Source organism: Carcharhinus amblyrhynchos, chromosome 11, assembly GCF_965287045.1.
Source record: "Carcharhinus amblyrhynchos chromosome 11, sCarAmb.v2.hapA, whole genome shotgun sequence".
NCBI lineage: Eukaryota > Metazoa > Chordata > Chondrichthyes > Carcharhiniformes > Carcharhinidae > Carcharhinus > Carcharhinus amblyrhynchos.
Window position 1 is genome coordinate 54,807,774 of NC_137334.1, and position 20,576 is coordinate 54,828,349.

Below are 20,576 nucleotides of genomic sequence, written 5' to 3' on the forward strand. Positions count from 1 at the left end.
CCTAGAATTTGCAACCAAGACATGAAAGGTTGTTAATTGGCATGGAAAACAGCCAATCGGGAGAAACCTCCAGGTAAGGTTAAATCTCTTGAAAAAAAATGAACGAATAATTTCTGCAATCTTTTGAAAAGAAAATGTTCATGAAACCATAGTGTTCTATGAAGGCCAAAGATGTGCAAGTTAGGTGGATCGGCTATGCTAAATTTCCCCTTCGTGTCCAAAGATGTGAAGGTAGGTGGGTTAGCCATGATGAGTATGTGGATAGGGCAGTGGGATGGGCTGAGATAAGAGTTTTTTATTTATTGCTTATTTTCAGCAGCCAAATGGATCTTATTTTACTTCGTTAGTCTGAAGCTTGGGATGATGCCACAAAGTTTTCCAACAAGAACTTATATTTATGTATTCCTGTTAGTGTAATAAAACATGCATTACTTTTGGAGAGTCAGTGCAGGCTCAATGGGCCAGATGGTCTCCTTCTGCACCGTAGGGATTCCATATGTCTTACTGAAGTAGCCTACAACTTTGTATCTATATATAAAAAAAATGTTCCCACCATACTCTCTCATCCTCATCAGTTCAGAATTTTAAGTTGTTAGCAAAGGCAACTACAGTGACTGCATAGATATTATAGTATTGTCTGAGGTGGAGTAGAATATGCTGAAGTGACAGTTTTTCCAGGGCAGCTTTAGATAATCAGTTAAAACTCTGTCTTAATTCATGTTCTTTGTCAGGAGTGGGCATGCTCTTATGGCATTCATGTTCTCTCGCCAAGAAGGAAAACTAAACCGACAACAGACAGTAGAATTTGGCCATCACATATTGAAAGCGCATATTTTCAAGGTAAGCGCAGATCCAATTAAATCACGAAATGAAAAGTAATGTCATTTATATAGTGTAAATGTTACATTATATTACTAGATGCATATTTAAGTTTGGAGAAGACCACAATTTTTAGTTTCATGTTTTAGGAACTTGTTTATTTTATGTTAGGGAATTCAAAAGATACACAAGTCTAATCAAAAGAAATTGTTAGACATAGGGCCAGCCTGCTCAGCAAACGTTCCACAGCAATGTAGTGTGACTAGCCGTATCTAGATATTGAAAAAATCCTCATCTTTTTTCCCCCTCCATACTGGAGAATGATCTCCCTTCGTGTGGATAGCTATAATTAGCAAATAATTGAGAACCTGCAATTTGGACTGAATAACATAGTCAGGTAAAGCACAATGAACACAGCCTTATTGTTTGCTTTGTTGTGTCATGCCATTTCCTGTATTTGCTTTTCATTTTTTTTTAGATTAACAAATCCAAAACAAAAATGCTGGAAATGCTCTGTACACCAGGTAACATCACTGCAGGGAAAACAGAGTTAATTGGCCTGTGCGTCAGAGTCTGATTGCCACAGCTCTCCTAGTTCTTTAAAAAAAAAAGCTTTTTGATTCCATCTGGCCTGACCTCCCAACTCAGGCTGGGTAAGATTTAGGCAGTGCAGCATGTCCTTGGGTCTAGTGTCAAGTGCAGTTTGAATGCAAGGAGTCCATGCCCCCTTTTTACAGCATTAGGTGAAGTCCAGTTCTGCCTGGGGTGGCAAGAAGGTGAGACACTCCTGGGAGTGTCAGGGAGGTGGGAGAAGTGGTCAGAAGGTAAGAGGAGACCAATGGGGAGTTGGTGTGGGCCTGTGCAATAGTTACCTAAAAGTTGAAAATGGTTTTAATTCATCCAACTTTTTCGAGGTAACTATTGATTTAACCAAGTCAGTACTGTTGTAATATGTGCCTGCATGCCATTATAATGAAAAGGTGTTAATGTGTGACTAGAAAAGAACATTCGTATAGAATCTCATGGTAATCTTGAGAACTCTCCAAGAAGCAGCCTGCATGGAATAGTAGCACCATGCCTTATAGTAACTAAGATCTATAAATAGCTAAAGATTAATAATAGTTTATAGCACAAACAAATCCATAATGCAGCATGGTATTCAGCAGTGACATCATATGCAACAGGAATATTTAAAGTTTGCCATTTTAAGTCACATTTTCACATGGTTCCCAGCACATGATAATTATCATGGGGATGTTTGCACTTCACTTACCTGTGAAGTTCTGGATGAGGTGTGGTTTACCCAGCATATCTTTGGGTTACCACTTAATACGATCAATATGAATCCCTGGAGCTTGGAGGTTATGGTCACTATTTCAGGTGTGTGAACTTACATCAGAACCAATATGAAATTGTGCAATATTCTGCAGCGTCAGAACTATAAACTCTGATGTAACTTATCTCTGCAAATCTGCAAGATTTGCTAAACTGAAACTGAAGTCATATGTTGATGTATTGTAATTGGTGTGAAACGAGAGTTGTTTTGAAGCCTGGGCTTCCTGTAGGTATTCTGCAAGCTCTGCATGCTGACTGTCATTTTACAGCTCACTAGTTGAGGAATGCAAGAACTAAACTCGCTTTTTGGATCTGGCTGGAAGTCAGAGCTAGTACGCCATGCAGTGGTGTGGAAATTGTAGTGACGGAAGTTAATAATCTCTTTTGGGTTGTTTCTGAGCAACGTCCAGCATCACTTCATGGGCTGTATCGACAATGATGTGGAGATGCAGGCGTTGGACTGGGGTAAACACAGTAAGAAGTCTCACAACACCAGGTTAAAGTCCAACAGGTTTATTTGGTAGTAAACGCCACTAGCTTTCGGAACGCTGTTCCTTTGTCAGGTGAGTGGGGAGTTCTGATCACAAACAAGGTATATAAAGGCACCCACAGTTTACAGAATACTGATTAAAATGCGAAAATGGCAGTGGTTGAGACATTACATAAGAACGTAAGAAATAGGAGCAGGAGTAGGCCATCTAGCCCTTCAAGCCTACCCTGCCATTCAATAAGATCATGGCTGATCTGAAGTGGATCTGTTCCACTTTCCTGCTTTCTCCCCATAACCCTTAATTCCCCTGTGTATCAAAAACTATCTACCCGCGACTTAAATATATTTAGCGAGGTAGCTTCCACCGCTTCAACGGGCAGAGAATTCCAGAGATTCACCACCCTTTGAGTGAAGAAGTTCCTCCTCCAACTCCGATCTAAACTGCACCCCCCTCCCCCCCCCCCTTATCTAGAGGCTGTGCCCTGTAGTCCTGCTATCCTTTCTAAGCGGGAAGAATCTCTCTACCTCTACCGTATCCATCCCCTTCATTATCTTATACGCCTCTATAAGATCCCCCCTCATCCTTCTAAACTCCGAGTACAGACCCAGTCTATTTAGTCTCTCTTCATAGTCCAACCCCCTCATCTCCGGTATCAGCCTAGTGAACCTCCTCTGCACTCCCTCCAAGGCCAAAATACCCTTGCGCAAGTGCGGCGACCAAAACTGCACAGAGTACTCCAGCTGCGGCCTCACCAGTACCCTGTACAGTTGCAGCAAGACCTCCCTACTTTTATATTCTATCCCCCTCGCTATAAAGACCAACATTCCATTCGCCTTCTTGATCACCTGCTGCACCTGCAGACTGGGTTTTTGCAACTTGTGCACAAGGATCCCCAGGTCCCTCTGCACTGTAGCATGCTGCAGCTTTTCGCCTTTTAAATAATAATCCCTCCTACTATTATTTCTGCCAAAGTGGATAACCTCACACTTGCTAACATTATACTCCATCTGCCAGGTCCTCGCCCACTCGCTCAGCCTATCCTGATCTCAGATTACTGTAGATGACTCAACATCATTCTCCAGCTAAGGGCATTTTTATACTTTGCAGTTATTAGATAGATTTTTAGCAGACCACCACTTCCTCAGTGCATACTTGTCTTGGAATATGTGGGCAAGATTAACATTTACTCTCCACCTCCAAGGTAAATTGGGAAGTTGTGAGCTGGTTTCATGGATTACTGCAGTTTGTATTGTGAATCTGTTCTCATATCACTGCTTAAGGAGTTCCATCATTTTGGTTAAGAGCTAGTAAAGGAACAGTTTTAGAGGTACTGCCAAAACGTCCTTGATAAGTTGCTGCAGTGTGTACCATGGCCTGCTTGTGATACACTGGGCCATTTTCCCACATTGAAACCTCTACTCTTCTGCCTCAGTTCATAGAAATACCCCCAACGTCTTCCACACTCTCAGCTTTCAAAGAGAAGAATCCCTACATCGGATCTCTACCGTGCAGAAGGCCATTCAGCCATCGAGTCTGCACCAACAGCGATCCCACCCAGGCCCTATCCCCATAACCCCACATATTTACCTCGCTACTCCCTCTAACCTAGGCATCCTGGGACACTAAAGGGCAAATTAGCATGGCCAATCAACCTAACCCACACGTCTTTGGAGAGATGCCCTTTCCTCGTCCAATTCCTGTTTATCTTGGCGCTTTTCTGCCTCTCCATCCACCTGCATCCCATTTCAATGGGACATATTGTTGTTTCCCATCAATTTATACTAGCATCCTTGTTTCCTTCAAACCTAGTTCTCACTTAGCTTAGACATGCAATTTCAATCTACAATTTTTCTCTCTAGTTGCCTGTTTGAGTTGGTGCTTTTCATTTTCCAATTTAAGCTGACAGTTTCTGCTTTCCACCATCTCAGCTTTAGATTTCTCTTTTTCAGTGCCATCTGTGGCCCTGTCCCTCTCCCTTTGCTAGAAATTCCAACTATGGTGCACAAGGGCTAGAGTCACTCTTTAACATCAAGACTTAAGCAGCTATATGAGGGTGTGATGCACTCCAGCCCCCTTAAGTGGCAGAAAATATTGGCATGTGAACAGGACTCCAAAAACATTGATTGCGACCTTTTTAAAAAAAATTAATTCATGGGATGTGGACGGCACTGACTAGAATAGCATTTATTGTCTATCCCTGATTGCCCTTGAGAAGGTGGTGGTGAGCTGCTTTCTTGAATTGCTGAAGCCCATATATGTTAGATACACTCATTGTGCTGTTGGAAAGAGAGTTCAGGAGGTATGTTGGAAGCACATGATTTTATCTTCAGGTTTAATGATGCATTTGTTCTATAGAAGATTTGTGTTTCACAAAAATTGCCGAGCCTCCACAAACTTAACTTCTCATGCGACATTCACCTTTTTACTCTGTGCAGTAGAACCTTCTTGACCCAAGTGAAAAGTACAACAGAGTGGTTGGTTCACAGAGATAAAACACGGCTTTCACGTAATGTTTGAATGTTAACCAGGAAGTTTAAGGAGTTAGAAAATAATATGTAATGGATTTCAATTTGAAATGTAATAATTCATGATTTTAATTTATTCACAGGGCCAAAGCAAAAGGACAGGAATCTCTTCTAGTATCCTTCAGGCTCTTTGGATAAGCTATGGCAGTGATGGATTGTCTGCTGCTCTCACATCCTTACGAAATCTTTACACTCCCAATGTGAAGGTAAGAACATTATTGTAGCTGGAGTAACATTTTGATTTTTGTTCTACATTGTAAGCATTGCTTTTGGACAAAATTAACATTTTCACTTTGCTATTCTTCAGAAAGCCAGCAAGTGAATATGGAGTACTGTAGCTAATTTTTATTCAGCCTTGTATTTATTTGCACAGTGAAACATTACAAGCAGAAACTTCTTAACTCAACCTGACAGATTTTCCAAAAAAGTCTTTTTTCAATGTGCTCAAGTGTAACTCAATTATTGTCCTGTACTTGTATATTATTAAACACAATTGAGTTAACATATTCCTTTTTAAATAAAACTTGTCGTTAACATGCATAAATGGGATTTCAAAACAAATTTTTTAAAAATCTTCAAATTGCATACAGAACATTATACTATGAGACATCCTTTCTCCTCACAATTTCTTCATACCAGGGATTAGTTTTGTAACAGAATCGGATAACTGATGAATTGCATCTACCCATTTCATTCTAAAGACTCTATTTGTTTCTAGCATTTATTTTAGCTCAATTAGGGATGGACAATAAATACTGGTCCTTTTTCTCAACTTTTGTAGCATGCATGGTTGGTTATGAATGGGAATGATTATCTACATAATATTAAATGGGTATGCTCTCTACCTTGTGTGGAATCTCGTCTAAAAATTTGATAAATAGAATCCCGTATCCAGTGCCTCTGCAAGCAACTGTGTTTCCGTAAGGTATTTTTTAACAACTTTTTTTTAATAGTTTTTCAAGCTCAAGGCAAAATTTCTTCTTTTTAACCCCATCAGCAACTGTGCTTGATCATCTATTGGGAAGATTCCCATGCAAAGCATCACTAAAAATGAAGAATTTCATGATTTTATGTAACTTAAGGATAGGAGCTTAACTATGCTTTTCTCTGTGTTTAATTTTCTTGATGCTTTATTTAGCCTAAAATATTAACCATTTTAGGATGTTTCATCATAATTTATTCCAACACATCAAAACCAGCATTTTGTGTAGTCTGGTCAGTTGAACTGGTTAGACAATCAAGTTTTGCAATTGCTTTGTTTCTTCTTTAGATATAACATTTACCTTTTGTGATGACCAAGCATAATTTACCAGGATAGGAGTAACACTGTCTAAATACAATTGTTGATTTAAAATTATTCAAGACATACTCTGCTTAGTTTCTAAACCAATATATTTAAAAGCCCCAGAAGCCTGACTCTCAATTTTCAATCTCGACTTTAATTTTAATTCCGCAGTTCCAGCTCATTAAAATCATGAAGATGCCTGGAAGTTTTCCTTTATGATTCCAGTAAAGCATTGGAGGATTTACTTTTAGCTAAAGACAATCTAATTTTCAACAAAACGGTTCTCACTTAAAAAAAAAGTGCCCTGGAAGCATCATTCAAACATTTTGAGCTGGATGCCATAGAAGGAAGCATTTGGTCTCCAAAGTTGCCCTTCTGCATCTGCTTTTTTGGATGGTTTGAGAAACATTTCGCTTTTTTAAAGCAACAAGAAAAATTAAACATGGAGGAAAGCATACTTAAGCTGCTACCTTTTAGAGATCCTAAAAATGTGAAACGTAATTTTGGTGATATTTTGTATGCAAATCTTCCTAATGGGTATTCAAGGGTAGTTGATTTCATAATATGAGCGGTATATCATTCTGCAGAAATGCAGCTTTTATCTCATTTAATCTATAGAGCTAAAAGAATTTTCAAAATTAGTTTTCCAGCTGTGGGAGAATCCACGCCAACATCTAATACCCAGTTTCCCTCCTAAATCCAAAGTAACTAGCCACATGTTAGCCTTAAGTTCCATTCCATTAGGAATGACAGTTCTCTGAGAAACCTTTTCAAGGTGACGGAAATCTATTCCAACAGGAAGTGGCCGTGAAGGCCGAACGCCAGTAGAACTAGGATCCTGTCCATATGTGGTACTTTGATGTAATCCAGCAATTTAACTGCTAACACTGAACCAAAGATCTTTAAATTGAATTTCTCCAATCTTTTATTCAACTCTATTAAAGTTCACGGTGTATTCCTGCATTGAATAGCCATTTGAATTAGTACATCGTCCTTGTGTATTTCACCTAAGAACTTCAGTAGAAGATCCAAACCGTCATTAGTATCCAACTGACTGGAGTCCAGCTCACAAAACACTTGAATGTCTCACAGCACTTCATGGTTAGATTTGTGTGATGCAGATATCACTGATTTTCAATATGTATACCCAGTCTATGCAATGATCTTCCATATTTGGTATTCAAGTAAGCGCTACTAATGTCTTTGGCGTGATTGCTGATAAGTTGTGGAATAGATTAGTTGCACGGATGGTTGAACAAAAGTGGGAAAAATCTGCCCTTTTGAACCTCGGTATTGCCTCCCATCAGTCTTGCCTCCCAAGTCAGTCTTCAGAACTTAAGGATTCAAGTACCTAATTTATTACCATGAATTCACAATTTGTAGTGTAACTGAAAAATTATGCCACATATTTTCACACTTTTGAGCAAGACCACCTTTGCTGTGTGTGGGGAAAAAAAAGGCAAAGCAAGCACTACTGCCATAACATTATGGCCAGAATTTTAAGTGACAATGGAGAGTGCCTGATCCAAAGCACGCGAAAATACACAAGGAGACAGTGCATGTCTTGACGCAGTCGCTCACTCGAGCTGTATTTTAGGTGGCAGGCAAGCAGGCAAGTTAGCCTATTAAGTGGCCAGTTTTGCATGGCCTGTCTGCTTTTAAATTTGACAGGCTGGTTAATTGGCTATGTGGTCTTTGTTTAGCTTCAACTTCAATCCAGGGTGGGATGAAATGTCGAAGCTGAAGTAAAATTTAAAATGTTGTCCGGGGACTGAGTTTTGTGTTTGAATGTGTTGTCTAGAACTCTTTGCATGGTTTTTCAGTTGCAGTTTATTTTTTACAGTTGTGCAGCTCCCTGAGACAGCTCCACAGCGGCTGTTCCCCTGAGGGAACACATTAGAAGCACCAGTCCACGCCCTCCTTTTCCTTAGCTCCCACCTTCCCTGGCATTGATTGGCCTTTCGTAGCATAAAATCTTTTATGTTCACATGAACAGATAGATGGGACCTTGGTTTAGCAACTCGTTGAAAAACAGAATCTCTTTCAATGTCCTCAGTACTGCTGTCAGCACTCAGAAGATTATCTTGAAGACAGTGGTCATGTATGCACATGATAGATGAACATTAGTATTGATCCGTGTTGGCCGAGTTCACTTAAATGGTTAATTTGCACATGCATTCTAGTTTGTATCTGTTAAAACACTTTCAGTATAAACTTCAATTTCATAACTAAATCTGCCAGAAAATGGGCAAGAATAAGATCACCTGTATCATCTTGTATATAAAAAAAAGAATTGTTAGCAAAATTGTCCAGTTTGCTGCTGATCTCATTGCACACAGACCAATTTTGGAGATCTTGCAGCAGTATTTCAGATTTGTTTTCCTTGTGTTTAGGGTGTAATCTTAATCCACTGGAATAAGTAAATGCAGGATATTTAAGGCAGGCTTTGGCGTAATATTCTATTTCTGTAACAAATTGTAGGTAAGTCGATTGTTGATTTTGGGAGGAGCCAGTGTGAACTACCGAACTGAGGCGTTGAACAATGCACCCATTCTGTGTGTTCAGTCACATCTTGGTCATCTGGAAATGGTAAATCTGCTGCTTGAATTTGGAGCTGAAGTTGACAATATTTCTGAAAGTGGTATGACCCCTTTCTGTCATGCTGCAGCGGCAGGACACCTTAATCTTGTATCTCTTCTGTACAAGAAAGGAGCAAAGGTAAGAGGGTGCTTACTTTTTAATTGCTTTTGTTGACAATTCATAAAATAAACCTGAGTATTTGAGTATTGGAAGTATTCCCCAAGTTTGTACGTATGTCTTTTAGTTTCATTGGTGATTTTCTGCAGCGGGTTTTTCCAAAACCATCAGAAAACACAATTTTTGAGAAACCAAGTGATATACAGTTGAAGTTGAAAATTGCAGAAGCCATACAGAACAATATATTACATCTTGTGACTGCAGATTAGAGAATATGACTGAGCAAGGTTATTGAAACACTTCAAATAGATTCGTGTTTTATTGAAACATTTTTCAGCAAGATTCCTACAAAGGGAAATGACCAGCTAATGGTGATGATGAAAAAGGAATGTTCTTTAGGGCACTGAGCAAAATCACTGCTCAAATTCATGGACCTTTTTTACATCTAGTAAAAAGGCAAATGTGGCAGTTCCACCAATACTGCATTAAAAGTACCAGCACAGATTATATGGGGAGTGCTGCTAATCGAACCAAACTGATACAACTGCCTTTGCCTTGTATTTCATTGCAAGAGACATTCTGTGAACCAGAGTTTCAGGTAAGCAGCTCCCTCAGAGTGAATGCAAAGAAAAGAGTCATGTTTTGAGCTCTTTATACGCTAAATTCTTTGATTGCAATTGAGTGTACTTCGTAGTGGGGTTCCTAGCTACAGTCAAGGAATTGGCCTGTAGTTATCTGCGTTCATCTGACTTTAATTAAAGAACAATTTAAATGTTTCTGTGCATGTGTGTGCACGTACGCATACGTGTATATATTAAATGACCAGTATTCTACGAGAGGACAAAGAAAAAGTTAGAAAGATGCTTTGAAGCTCTTGTTGAAGTGTGCAGCATTGACACTAATGATTGGAAGGAGCTTGCTACCAGTTGTTCAAAATAGTGATCGCTTGTATGTCAAGCTGCATCATGTTTTGAGTCCAAACACCTTAATGATGAGGCAGAGAAAGAAAGAAAAAGAAGCACATCTTGCACTCTGGATCCCACTGCCTCATGCAATGTCCTTTGTCTAAAGATCTGTGGATCGAGAATCATCCTGTTCTGTCACATGCTGGCCCATAGTGGAAAGTTGCAACATTGAGTAGGCATTCCTTCAAACAAGAGACTGATGATGATTATGTGCTGGTATTTGAATGATGTAAATGTGCAAATCATCTAGCAACTTGTGGAGAGGAAGGAATGTGTAATGAATTGTGAATCAGCACAAGTTGCTGGGCAATTTATGCCATTTCACCATTAGTTTTGAGGAAATGGCATCTCACCATTAAACACTTCATGCACTTCATGAAACTGCAAAAACTTCATCTAGATCAATTACCCATTAAAATTGCCGCAAAGTTACGTCTAGTAATTAATAGCATAAGCAGCCTTTCAACAGAATAATGATTGTAATTGTTACCATTCAACCTTTCAGAAAATGAACAATTAGAAGTATGGAATCTCATTCCTTGTACAAATTGTTAGAAATTTTATAATGTAATGCCAAATTAAAATATTTAGTTTCCTTTTTTCTTAATGCAATCTTTGTTTTCCTTCTCTTTATTTCATTTTTTGTACTTGATTTGATATTGAATTCACCCAACCTAGTTCAGTTGTCTTCTCCATCCTTTTTCTCTTTATTTTTCAATACTTAAATCTCTAGTAAATTCTGGACCATTGTTATATAATAATCAGTGAGTATATCTGATTCAAAACCCACGACTGAGTCTTTCACCAACTTTTCGGTCAGTGCATTGCTGATGTGACAATGTGCAGCATAAAAAAACTACTATTTACCCTCTGATGCATAGGTTTGAAATTGCACATACTCCTGTCTGATAGTGTGCAACTCACATTAGTGGGGCGGTAGGTAGTTAGCTGTTAAGACTGGATCAGTTGAAAATTTTGAAACTGTATTTTGGCAATATTCTATGGGGTATTGCAACAATACTTATGTCCATTCAGTGAGCTAATTTGTAATAAATTGGGTTTCTGTTCAATCTCTGTAAAGCTGCATTGAGATTCTTGGGTACAAAGTTGCACCAGTTCTTTGGAACCAGGGCTAATAACATGAATGGCCTTCAGCACTGAACAAAAGCAAAATATTTAAAAACACTTTAGTGGGGTTCAGGAATTGTTTTAATTCACTAAATTTATTTCATTTAATTTACTAGATTTGCTCATTATGTGCTATTAATTTATCAATCACCTTTGATCTTTTGAGGGTAGCTGGATAATTGTACTTCTAAAGGGAATCTGCTCTATGCCTTCCTGTCCTGGTGATGTAAAATTGAATGAGTGAAAGGTTGATAGCATGGACTTAATGTCATTTAACTGTTTTTATGTAATAGGCAGCAACTCCTGTACAGTGATAGGTGGGTTAGTAAATTATCATATCTTTATTTTGTGAGCCAGAGAAACTTCTAAGTTTCATGTTGTAATCTGGGGCCATCTGCCACCTTATTACTGTGTTTCAAAATATATTTTATCCCAGTTTATTGAATTAGTGAATCATATGTAATGAGCTATTTCAAATAATTTGGTATAATTAGCAAAAGTAACACATAATGAAACAATCTCTTATAATACTCTTGTTTATGGATGATACAAAATCTTCAGATGTAAATATTTTCAATAACTACTTGATTGAAAAACCTTTGATCATGATGCAGAAATTTAAAATGCAAAGCTGTCAGACCCTATGTACTCATAGGAATCATAGTATATTGAGTTTAAAAGATGATCCCATGTTCCTGTTTGAAAACAATGAAATGTGCAGTTACTCTGAAGTAATTTAAATGTTTTAACTTCCAGGTTGATTACACAGATAAAAATGGCCAGTGTGCATTGGTTCATGCTGCTTTACGGGGTCATTGTGAAGTTATTGAATATTTACTCCAAGCAGATTGGACATTAACCACACAGCGCCAGCATTCTTTCAAGAAAAGTCAGGCTCTTCAACAAGCTCTGGTTGCAGCAGCAAGCATGGGACATACTGAAGTGAGTACCAAGAAAGTAGTGGATCAACCTGGTTATAATTATGGAGTTTTCCACCAAAATATTTTGAGGAATATATATCCTTTACATATCTACAGCATTTAATGGAGCAAACGCATCATGATGTTTTGCATGTGATTATCTATTGGCCACGCAATTAACTGGGCCTGCGCAAGTTTGTTTTTGAGTAGCTTCTTGCCTCTCTGGCATTTCTCATCAATTCTTTTGTTTGAAATGAAATAGTTGTTGTGTGGATATTGTATTGTGGCACTCGAGATTTACTTTGTGAATATTCTTTGCAAATGTTTGTAAGCAAAATGCTTTTTTTCACGCTATATTTTGGAACAAGCAGTTCCTCATATTGGAAGTAAGTGGAAGAATCACTGTAGGTGGCTCTCCCACATTGCCTAGTGGTGGAAAATGTATAAAGAGCAGAAAGATCCAAACACAGGGAATAGTACCTCATCCTTTCTAAGTGTATGTTGCAGAAGATTTTAACCCCTAAAAATTAGAGCTCAACTATGTTTAATGAGTTTATTCATAATATAATCAGATGGGAGAGAGCTTTCTGTGCATTTGAATTCATCCATCCAGAGCAGCATTATACTCCATTGCTGTATCAAATTGATTTTAAAAGATTCTAGGGTTTTCATCATTACCTCTCTGCTCAAAGGTCCATTCCAATTATTGATCACTGTGTGAAGAAGAATTCCCTAATATAAGTCCAGATGCTATGTTTTGTAAGTTTGAATCTGTGGGCAATCTATCTCTCCCACACCAATCCTTTTTATTTTGAGGATTTTATTGCAATATAAATTATTGTTTTGACATCAGTTTGCCAGCCATACATTTAAGTTCTTAATTTTATTGACAAATGTTGAAGAACATTACATTGCATCTCCTGTTTGGGAAATGATGTTTGATTCCTGTTTGACTTGCATCCTTTTCAATTTTTCTTTATTTGCATCTATGCCACTTACAGATTGTGAGGAATCTACAAGAACTTGACAATGAGCATAAAATAGAGGTCAATAGCTTTGACACTCTTTGGGGTGAAACAGGTAATTGATCATTTTTGAGAGTTTTTTGTTTGCAGTATAAATCAAGTATAAAGGAGGATTCTGTGTACTCTTGTTATTTCATCAGGCAACAGAATGATTTGTTATGATCACATTTTAATTGTTGTGTTGCAGTTAATTGTTAGCAATGAGCACTAATATTGTGGAACTTACAATTTAATGTACTTTACTGTCCCTGTTTCTTCCTTGTCCTTTTCTGCAATGATTCTAAATCTAATGATATCGTGATCAACGTACTTTTTCACACACCTACTTCAAGAGCCAACTCAGTATAACCTCATTACTTTGAATTTTGGTTGAATTTGCCGTTGTTTTAATAATACTTAGCAATGCCACCCTTTTGTCTAGGAGATGATTTGTTTAATCTTATAACTGATTTCATCAGCTGATCCATTTCAGAATAAATTGGAAACATTCATGGGTTGTATTGAGTTGGCTCTTGAAGTAGGTGTGTGAAAAAATGTTTGATCACAATATCCTTAGGGTTAGAGCTATTGTAGAAAAGGAGAAGGAACAATACTGTGTGCGATTTTGGTCCCCTTATTTGCAAAAGGATATATTGGCCTTAGAGGGAGTACAGAGAAAGTTCACCAGGTTGATACCAGAGTTGAGGAGGTTAGCTTATGAGGAGAGATTGAGTAAATTGGGCCTGTACTTGTTGGAGTTTAGAAGGCTGAGGGGTAATCTTTTAGAGACATATAAGATAATGAAGGGGCTAGACAGGATAGAGGCAGAGAGATTCTTTCCACTTAGAAAGGAAACAAGAACTAGAGGACACAGCCTCAAAATAAGGGGGGGGGTTGAGTTTAGAACAGAGTTGAGGAGGAACTTCTCTGAGGGTAGTGAATCTCTACAATTCTCTGCCCATTGAAGCGGTGGAAGCTACCTCGTTAAACATGTTTAAGTCACAGGTAGATAATTTCTGATCAATAAGGGAATTAAAGGTTATGGGGAGCAGGCAGGCAAGTGGAACTGAACCACTTTCAGATCAGCCATGATCTTATTGAATGGCGGGGCAGGCTCAAAGGGCTAGATGGCCTACTCCTGCTCCTATTTCTTATGTTCTTAAATATGAAGATACTTGACCGGAAGAAAGCAAATTTCATTGAGCTGAAATGAGTTCTGGTCCATGTGGATTGGCATCAAAGATTAATAGTTAAAACAGTCGATGAGAAAATCAAAGAAGATGATAGTTTGGATATAAATAAAATACCTTCTCATGAGGGGTAAAAGAAGAACATTCCAAGCTAGAACCTTGATAAATAAAGTAATTCAACCAGATTAGTCATGGTCTTGTTGATTTTTGGAGCAGGCTATGGAGTTCTGAATGGCCTACTTCTGTTCCTGTGTTCCAAAGCAAGGGAAAGGAGCCTTGTGATAAATGCTAAGCTTATATTAAAAAAAAAATTAAAGAATCAAGCCAAATAATGAAGTGTGAAGGAGAACAGATGCCGACCATATGTTTCATAAAATGGAAGAATAAAAGTAAATGGATACCCAAAGGACATTTGGGCTGTTTTACAGACCTAAAAGGAAATCTTGAGGTGGCAGAATACATGGCTGACATACTAAGTGAGTACTTTCCATCAGTCTTCATAAAAGAAGACAATACTGCCAATAATAGTAAAGGAAGATGGATAGGAATAAAATGAGTCAAATGTGCTAAAAAAATTGCCAGCACTCAAAAGTAGAAAGGACACCTGGTCCAGATGAGGTGCCAAAGTTACAGAGGACAGGAAGAGTGGGAAAAACAGCACTCTCACCACAAATTTTATTCTTCCTAGATGTGGGAAGGTTGCAAATGTTACTCACCTCCAAAAATGGGAGACAGCTAAATGAAAAGACTTGCTGAAAAAAAAACTGAAATTAGAGAAGAGAAAGTTCAAGGCAAATTCAGCGGATGTATTCAAAATTATGTGGCGTTTCGTTAAATAGATAGGAATACATTTTCCACTGGTGCGGGGAGATGAGAATTTATTCTGTATGGCAAGTAACGCACTACCTGAAATGGTGAACCAGATTCAGCAGTAATTTCAGAAGAGAATTGAATATGTATTTGCAAGGGCAATAGGGAAAAATTGGGAGTGGACCTAATTGAATACATCATTCAAGGAGGCAGCACAGGCAAAATGGGCTGAATCTTATTCTCTTGTGTTTTGTGCATTGTTTGCCTTTTTCAGCTCTCACGGCAGCAGCAGGCAGGGGTAAACTGGAAGTCTGTGAACTGCTGCTCCAAAGAGGAGCTGTGGTATCCCATCCCAATCGAAGGGGAATTGCTCCAGTATTTTGTGCAGCAAGGCAAGGTCATTGGCAGGTACTTTAAATACCAAGTTGAAATTACCTTTTAATGCTTGGAAAACATATTTTTTGTTTACAGTACAACATAAAATGTAGATTTAAAATAACTGGTAATGTCTCCACTGCTTATAAAAGGCATTTTTGTGGCGCTGCAATTCTGATTCTACACATTTGACTATACGTAAGTGCAGCTTTTGTGATATTTTGCACAAGGAATTAAATTCAGTGAAATAATTAATGCTAATATGTCAACAGATGTATAAAGCATATTCATTAAAATTTAGCTACACTTCAGCAGAAATAGACTTTAATAAATATGTTAATATTTGTGAATATTTCTTAAGTAGGTGTAGTCAGAAACCTGAACAATAAAGTTAAAAAATCAATTATCAGTCTTGTACTTTGGACTTTCACAAAATGCTGTTTGCTTTGTTAATGGAATGTTATTGACGTCTGTCCTGTGTAATGTGAGCTATAACCTGACCACGCTTGCAAGTGATTATAGCACAGTTACCTTGTACGCGTAACCAAAAGTATAAACTACTCGATAGATATTTGTTTCTGCCTAAAATATCCAAGCCACTCAACATATTGTAATTGACTATAATGGAAAATGATTAGTTAATTTAAATGATTACCCATCAAAATATGAGCAATTTAAGTGGTGAGCACTGTAATATCTACCAATGTAGTGCTGTACTCATTTTTAATTTTGTTGAAATTTAGATTGCTGACCTATTGTTTCAGCATGGTGCTGATATGAACACAACAGATAAGCAGGGACGTACACCACTTATGGTGGCTTCTTGTGAAGGCCATGTGAGCACTGTTGAATTTCTACTTTCAAAAGGTAAGCTATTGTCACTGTTTGTTAAGTTGTGCATTTATATTTTTCTGCTAAGTTTCAATATTCTATTTCATTTTGATTTTTAGGTGCTTCCATATCTTCAGTGGATAAGGAAGGATTAACTCCCTTGAGCTGGTCCTGTCTGAAGGGTCAAAAACCTTTGGTTCAGACTTTGGTGGAGAAGGGTGCAGCTATTGACCACACGGATAAGAATGGTCGCACACCTCTAGATCTAGCAGCTTTTTATGGAGATTCTGACATTGTGAGTATTACCAACCTTTGCATATGATGTATACATTGTGTTGAGTTTGGTAACAAAGCGTTGATCAATGCTTATAAATAGGTATTCAAATCATTGCCTTGAATTTGGGAGCAGAATCCATCTTTGACTTTCTCACTAATCAGGGACAGTGGGATGAATTATGATTCATGTATCAGGGATTGAACGTGGGACCTTTTGTAATCTATATTATTCAATGGATGAAAATGTTTACCCAATCAGGTACCTCTTGACCTAAGGAACTTACCTGCAAATAGAAAGAGTTCTTTATTTCTAGCTCGTCAATGAAATTGACAACTTCTCCGGAGGGTCAGTGGTAGTAAGCAGTCCATAGCTGAGCCATAAAGATCGGGGAAGGTTCAGATTTGATCCCTGATTGGTGATGAATTCAACTCATGCGGTGTACCTGGCTTCCAAACACCAGTATAAGGTGTGTGAGTGAGTGTCTGAATTTGGCTGGAGTTCCCCTTCTTGATGGATAGCCAAGTTCCGTGCACTGCCTCAATCTTGGGTTCATGTCACACTGTGTAATCCCCACCATTTGGCCTGTGCTTGCAAAATCCTAGTAACTGCCCTGGCTTGAGACAATTCACACCACTCTAACCTGTGATTATCTCTCTCTCCACTTGCATTGTGTATACGTGAAAAACTTGACTGTCATTTCAACCATTATCTTGCTCACCATCACTGTCTCAATGTAACTGAATGTTAGTTTCATGTGAACACATTTTCAATCACCTCTAAACAACGAGGAAGGATTAATGAATATTCAAGCTGTTTCAAACATTTCACTTGAAAATAATAATCCTGGAAAATCAGAGGTGATTTGTCAAAACAGGTGAGGAAATGTTTTATCATCAGATATAATAAACATGTTTAATTTTCATATTTACTGTTTCAGGTTCAGTATCTTGTGGAAAAAGGTGCAATGATTGAGCATGTTGACTACAGTGGAATGCGTCCGTTAGACAGAGCAATTGGATGTTGCAATACTTCAGTGGTGGTGATGTTGCTCAAGAAAGGTGCAAAATTAGGTATGGCTTTATGACCGATAGAAAACAAGACTACAGAAATGAATTGTAACTTTGTTCATAAAGTATGGTGCCAATTTTGTTCATAATTTTGATTGACAAAAAGGGGAATAGATTTGTCCTCGACATAGTGTTATAAAGAATGCAGCCAACTTTTCTGTAGACCTCTTTCATTGTTATCATCAATTGAAAATCTGTGAAATTTGGTGCTCAGTGTAAATTTTGTTATTTGTCTGATCCCCACACAGTAGCACAGTGATTAGCACTGCTGCCTCACAGTGCCAGGGACCCAGATTCAATTGCTGGCTCGGGTCACTGTCTGTGTGGAGTTTGCATGTTCTCCCCGTGTCTGCATGGGTTTCCTCTGATACTCCAGTTTCCTCCCACATTCTGAAAGACGTGCTGGTTAGTGCATTGACCTGAACAGGCACCAGACTGGCGACTAGGGGAATTTCACAGTAACTTCATAGCAGTGTTAATGGAAGCCTTACTTGTGACTAATAAATAAACTTTAAATTCACAGAGGTCCTGTAAAGATCATACGGAAATCCTAATTGTTCCCTATTCAAATGCCATGTAATTCGTTTTCGAGGAAAAAGGTCAGATGTATTTGCACCTTTAGATGTCATTTGTTTATAATAAAAATATTTTGTGCTGAACATTTCCTTGCATTTACATTTTACTAATAATGTGTTAATAACCAGTTATTCACCCTAAATTAAGACCATTTTAAATACACAACGCTGCTGTTTATTGGTTAATTAACAAATTCTTACTGAACACAAGTTTTGAACAGTGTGTTACTTCAATTAATTGGCAGAAATAATGTCTCTCCTGGACAGCACCAAATAGGGATTTTAATTGTCAGTAGAGAAGGACTATTAGTTGCCATGCATTTGTGTGGATTGATTACCAGATGTGCACTGGATGGCACTGTATGCATGCAAGAGGAAAACAAGTACTTTGTCGCTTAATTATTAGTTTCATAGACTCTTACATCTTGCCTAACAATTTTTATTAGATGAGGATCTTGAGATAATGGAGGTAAGACAGTTAAATAGAGATGAGGTATAAATCATCCACTGGCATAACTGAATGGTGGAGCAGCCTCAAGTGGCTGAATTGCATATCGATGTTCCAGTGACATCATTGTCAAGCTATATAATTCTTTGACATAAAATTGCGTATCATGCCAATTAACACTGACACAAGATAAATGACTTGAGCAGTTGGACCTCCAATTAATCACATGATTGATATTGGTGATGGTTCCCATCTTGCCTTACCAAAAGGAAAATAAACACTGCAGGTGCCCTCAATCTACACTTCATTTGCAGCAAGCAGTATGTTGCCATACAGCTACAAATGAGTCAGTATTCGGAACAGGGAACTGAAGGCACTGCTGCTAAGTTTGCAGAGGTAGAAAGATATGTCAAGGAACAGATGGTATTGAGGAATCGGGGGGCTGCAGAAGGACTTGGACAGGTTTGGAGAGTGGGCAAAGAAGTGGCAGATGGAATACAACATGGAAAAGTATGAGGTTATGCACTTTGGAAGGGGGAATGGAGGCAGGGACTATTTCCTAAATGGAAAAGTTCTTCAAAAATCAGAATCAGATTCTCTTAAGGTTAATGTGCAGGTTCCGTTGGCAGTTAGGAAGGCAAATGCAATGTTAGCATTCATGTCAAGAGGGCTGGAATACAAGAGCAGGGATGTACTTCTGATGTATAAGGCTCTGTCAGATCCCATTGTGAGCTGTTTTGGGCCCCATATCTAAGGAAGGATGTGCTGGCCTTGGAAAGGATCCAGAGGAAGTTCATAAAAATGATCCCTGGAATGAACAGCTTGTCGCATGAGGACCGGTTGAGGAGTCTGGGCCTGTAATCATTGGAATTTAGAAGGATGAGAGGGGATTTTATTGGATCTTTACAGGATACTGCGAGGCCTGGATAGAGAACGTGGAGAGGAAGTTTCCACTAGTAGGAAGAACTCGAATCAGAGAGCACAACCTCAGGGTAAAGGGACGATCCTTTAAAACAGATATGAGGAGGAATTTCTTCAACCAGAGAGTGGTGAATCTGTGGAACTCTTTACTGCAGAAGGCTGTGGAGGCCAGTCATTGAGTGTCTTTAAGACTGAGATAAATAGGTTCTTGATTAATAAGGGGATCAGGAGTAATGGGGATGAAAAAAATATCAGTCATGACTGAATGACAGAGCACACTGGATGGGCCGAGTGGCCTGATTCTGCTCCTATGTCTTCTGGTCTTATAGTATTGATCAAGCTCCAATTCCAGACCAGAGTTAGATTTTGCAGGGTTGGAAATAACTCGAGCAACATGACGACTTCTGAAAATGTGAAGATACTTTGTTTTTGTTGTAAACCTAGTTGATGATAACCTTGGAACAGCTTACATAGCCAACAAAGCCAGTATCTTGCCTTTTCAACTTTGGTGTTGAGATGCCAGCATTTCACCTACATCTGGTGAGATCTTGAAAAAGCAAATCACATTCCACTCCAGTTCAGAGTTTGAAGCTTCACATCTGATTTACAGTCTTAAGTATCAACGGAAAGCAGTTTTAGCTTGCATGAGCTTTTAACCTGTGAATGAATGGACCACTACACGCTCAGGCCTAATTTAATTTCAAAAGCAAAATGTTGCAAGTACTCATGTTGGAAATCTGAAAGAGAAATAGATAACAATGGAAATACTCAGCAGATTTGGCAGCATCCGTGTAAAGAGAAACAGAGTTCATGTTTCAGTTTGCTGGTAGTTCTGTTTCTCTCTTCTGATTTAATTTCTTTTGACATACAATTCTTGTGAGGATTTTAATTCAATTTGGGACTTCAGCATAGA

At 38.4% G+C, this 20,576-nt stretch overlaps 1 protein-coding gene across 4 annotated transcripts in view; it reads left to right on the top strand.

The window, feature by feature from the left end:
* The window catches only part of LOC145350141 (protein TANC1-like), a 160,624-nt gene that overhangs the window by 121,515 nt on the left and 18,533 nt on the right, over window positions 1–20,576 (top strand). For all 4 annotated transcript variants that reach the window (XM_080199118.1, XM_080199120.1, XM_080199121.1 and 1 more), the window contains exons 15-23: window positions 732–840; window positions 5,254–5,376; window positions 8,937–9,173; window positions 12,002–12,187; window positions 13,167–13,245; window positions 15,444–15,577; window positions 16,288–16,411; window positions 16,495–16,670; window positions 17,590–17,722. In XM_080199118.1, the coding sequence (XP_080055244.1) occupies window positions 732–840; window positions 5,254–5,376; window positions 8,937–9,173; window positions 12,002–12,187; window positions 13,167–13,245; window positions 15,444–15,577; window positions 16,288–16,411; window positions 16,495–16,670; window positions 17,590–17,722 (1,301 nt within the window). The remainder of the gene's footprint in view (window positions 1–731; window positions 841–5,253; window positions 5,377–8,936; window positions 9,174–12,001; window positions 12,188–13,166; window positions 13,246–15,443; window positions 15,578–16,287; window positions 16,412–16,494; window positions 16,671–17,589; window positions 17,723–20,576) is intronic.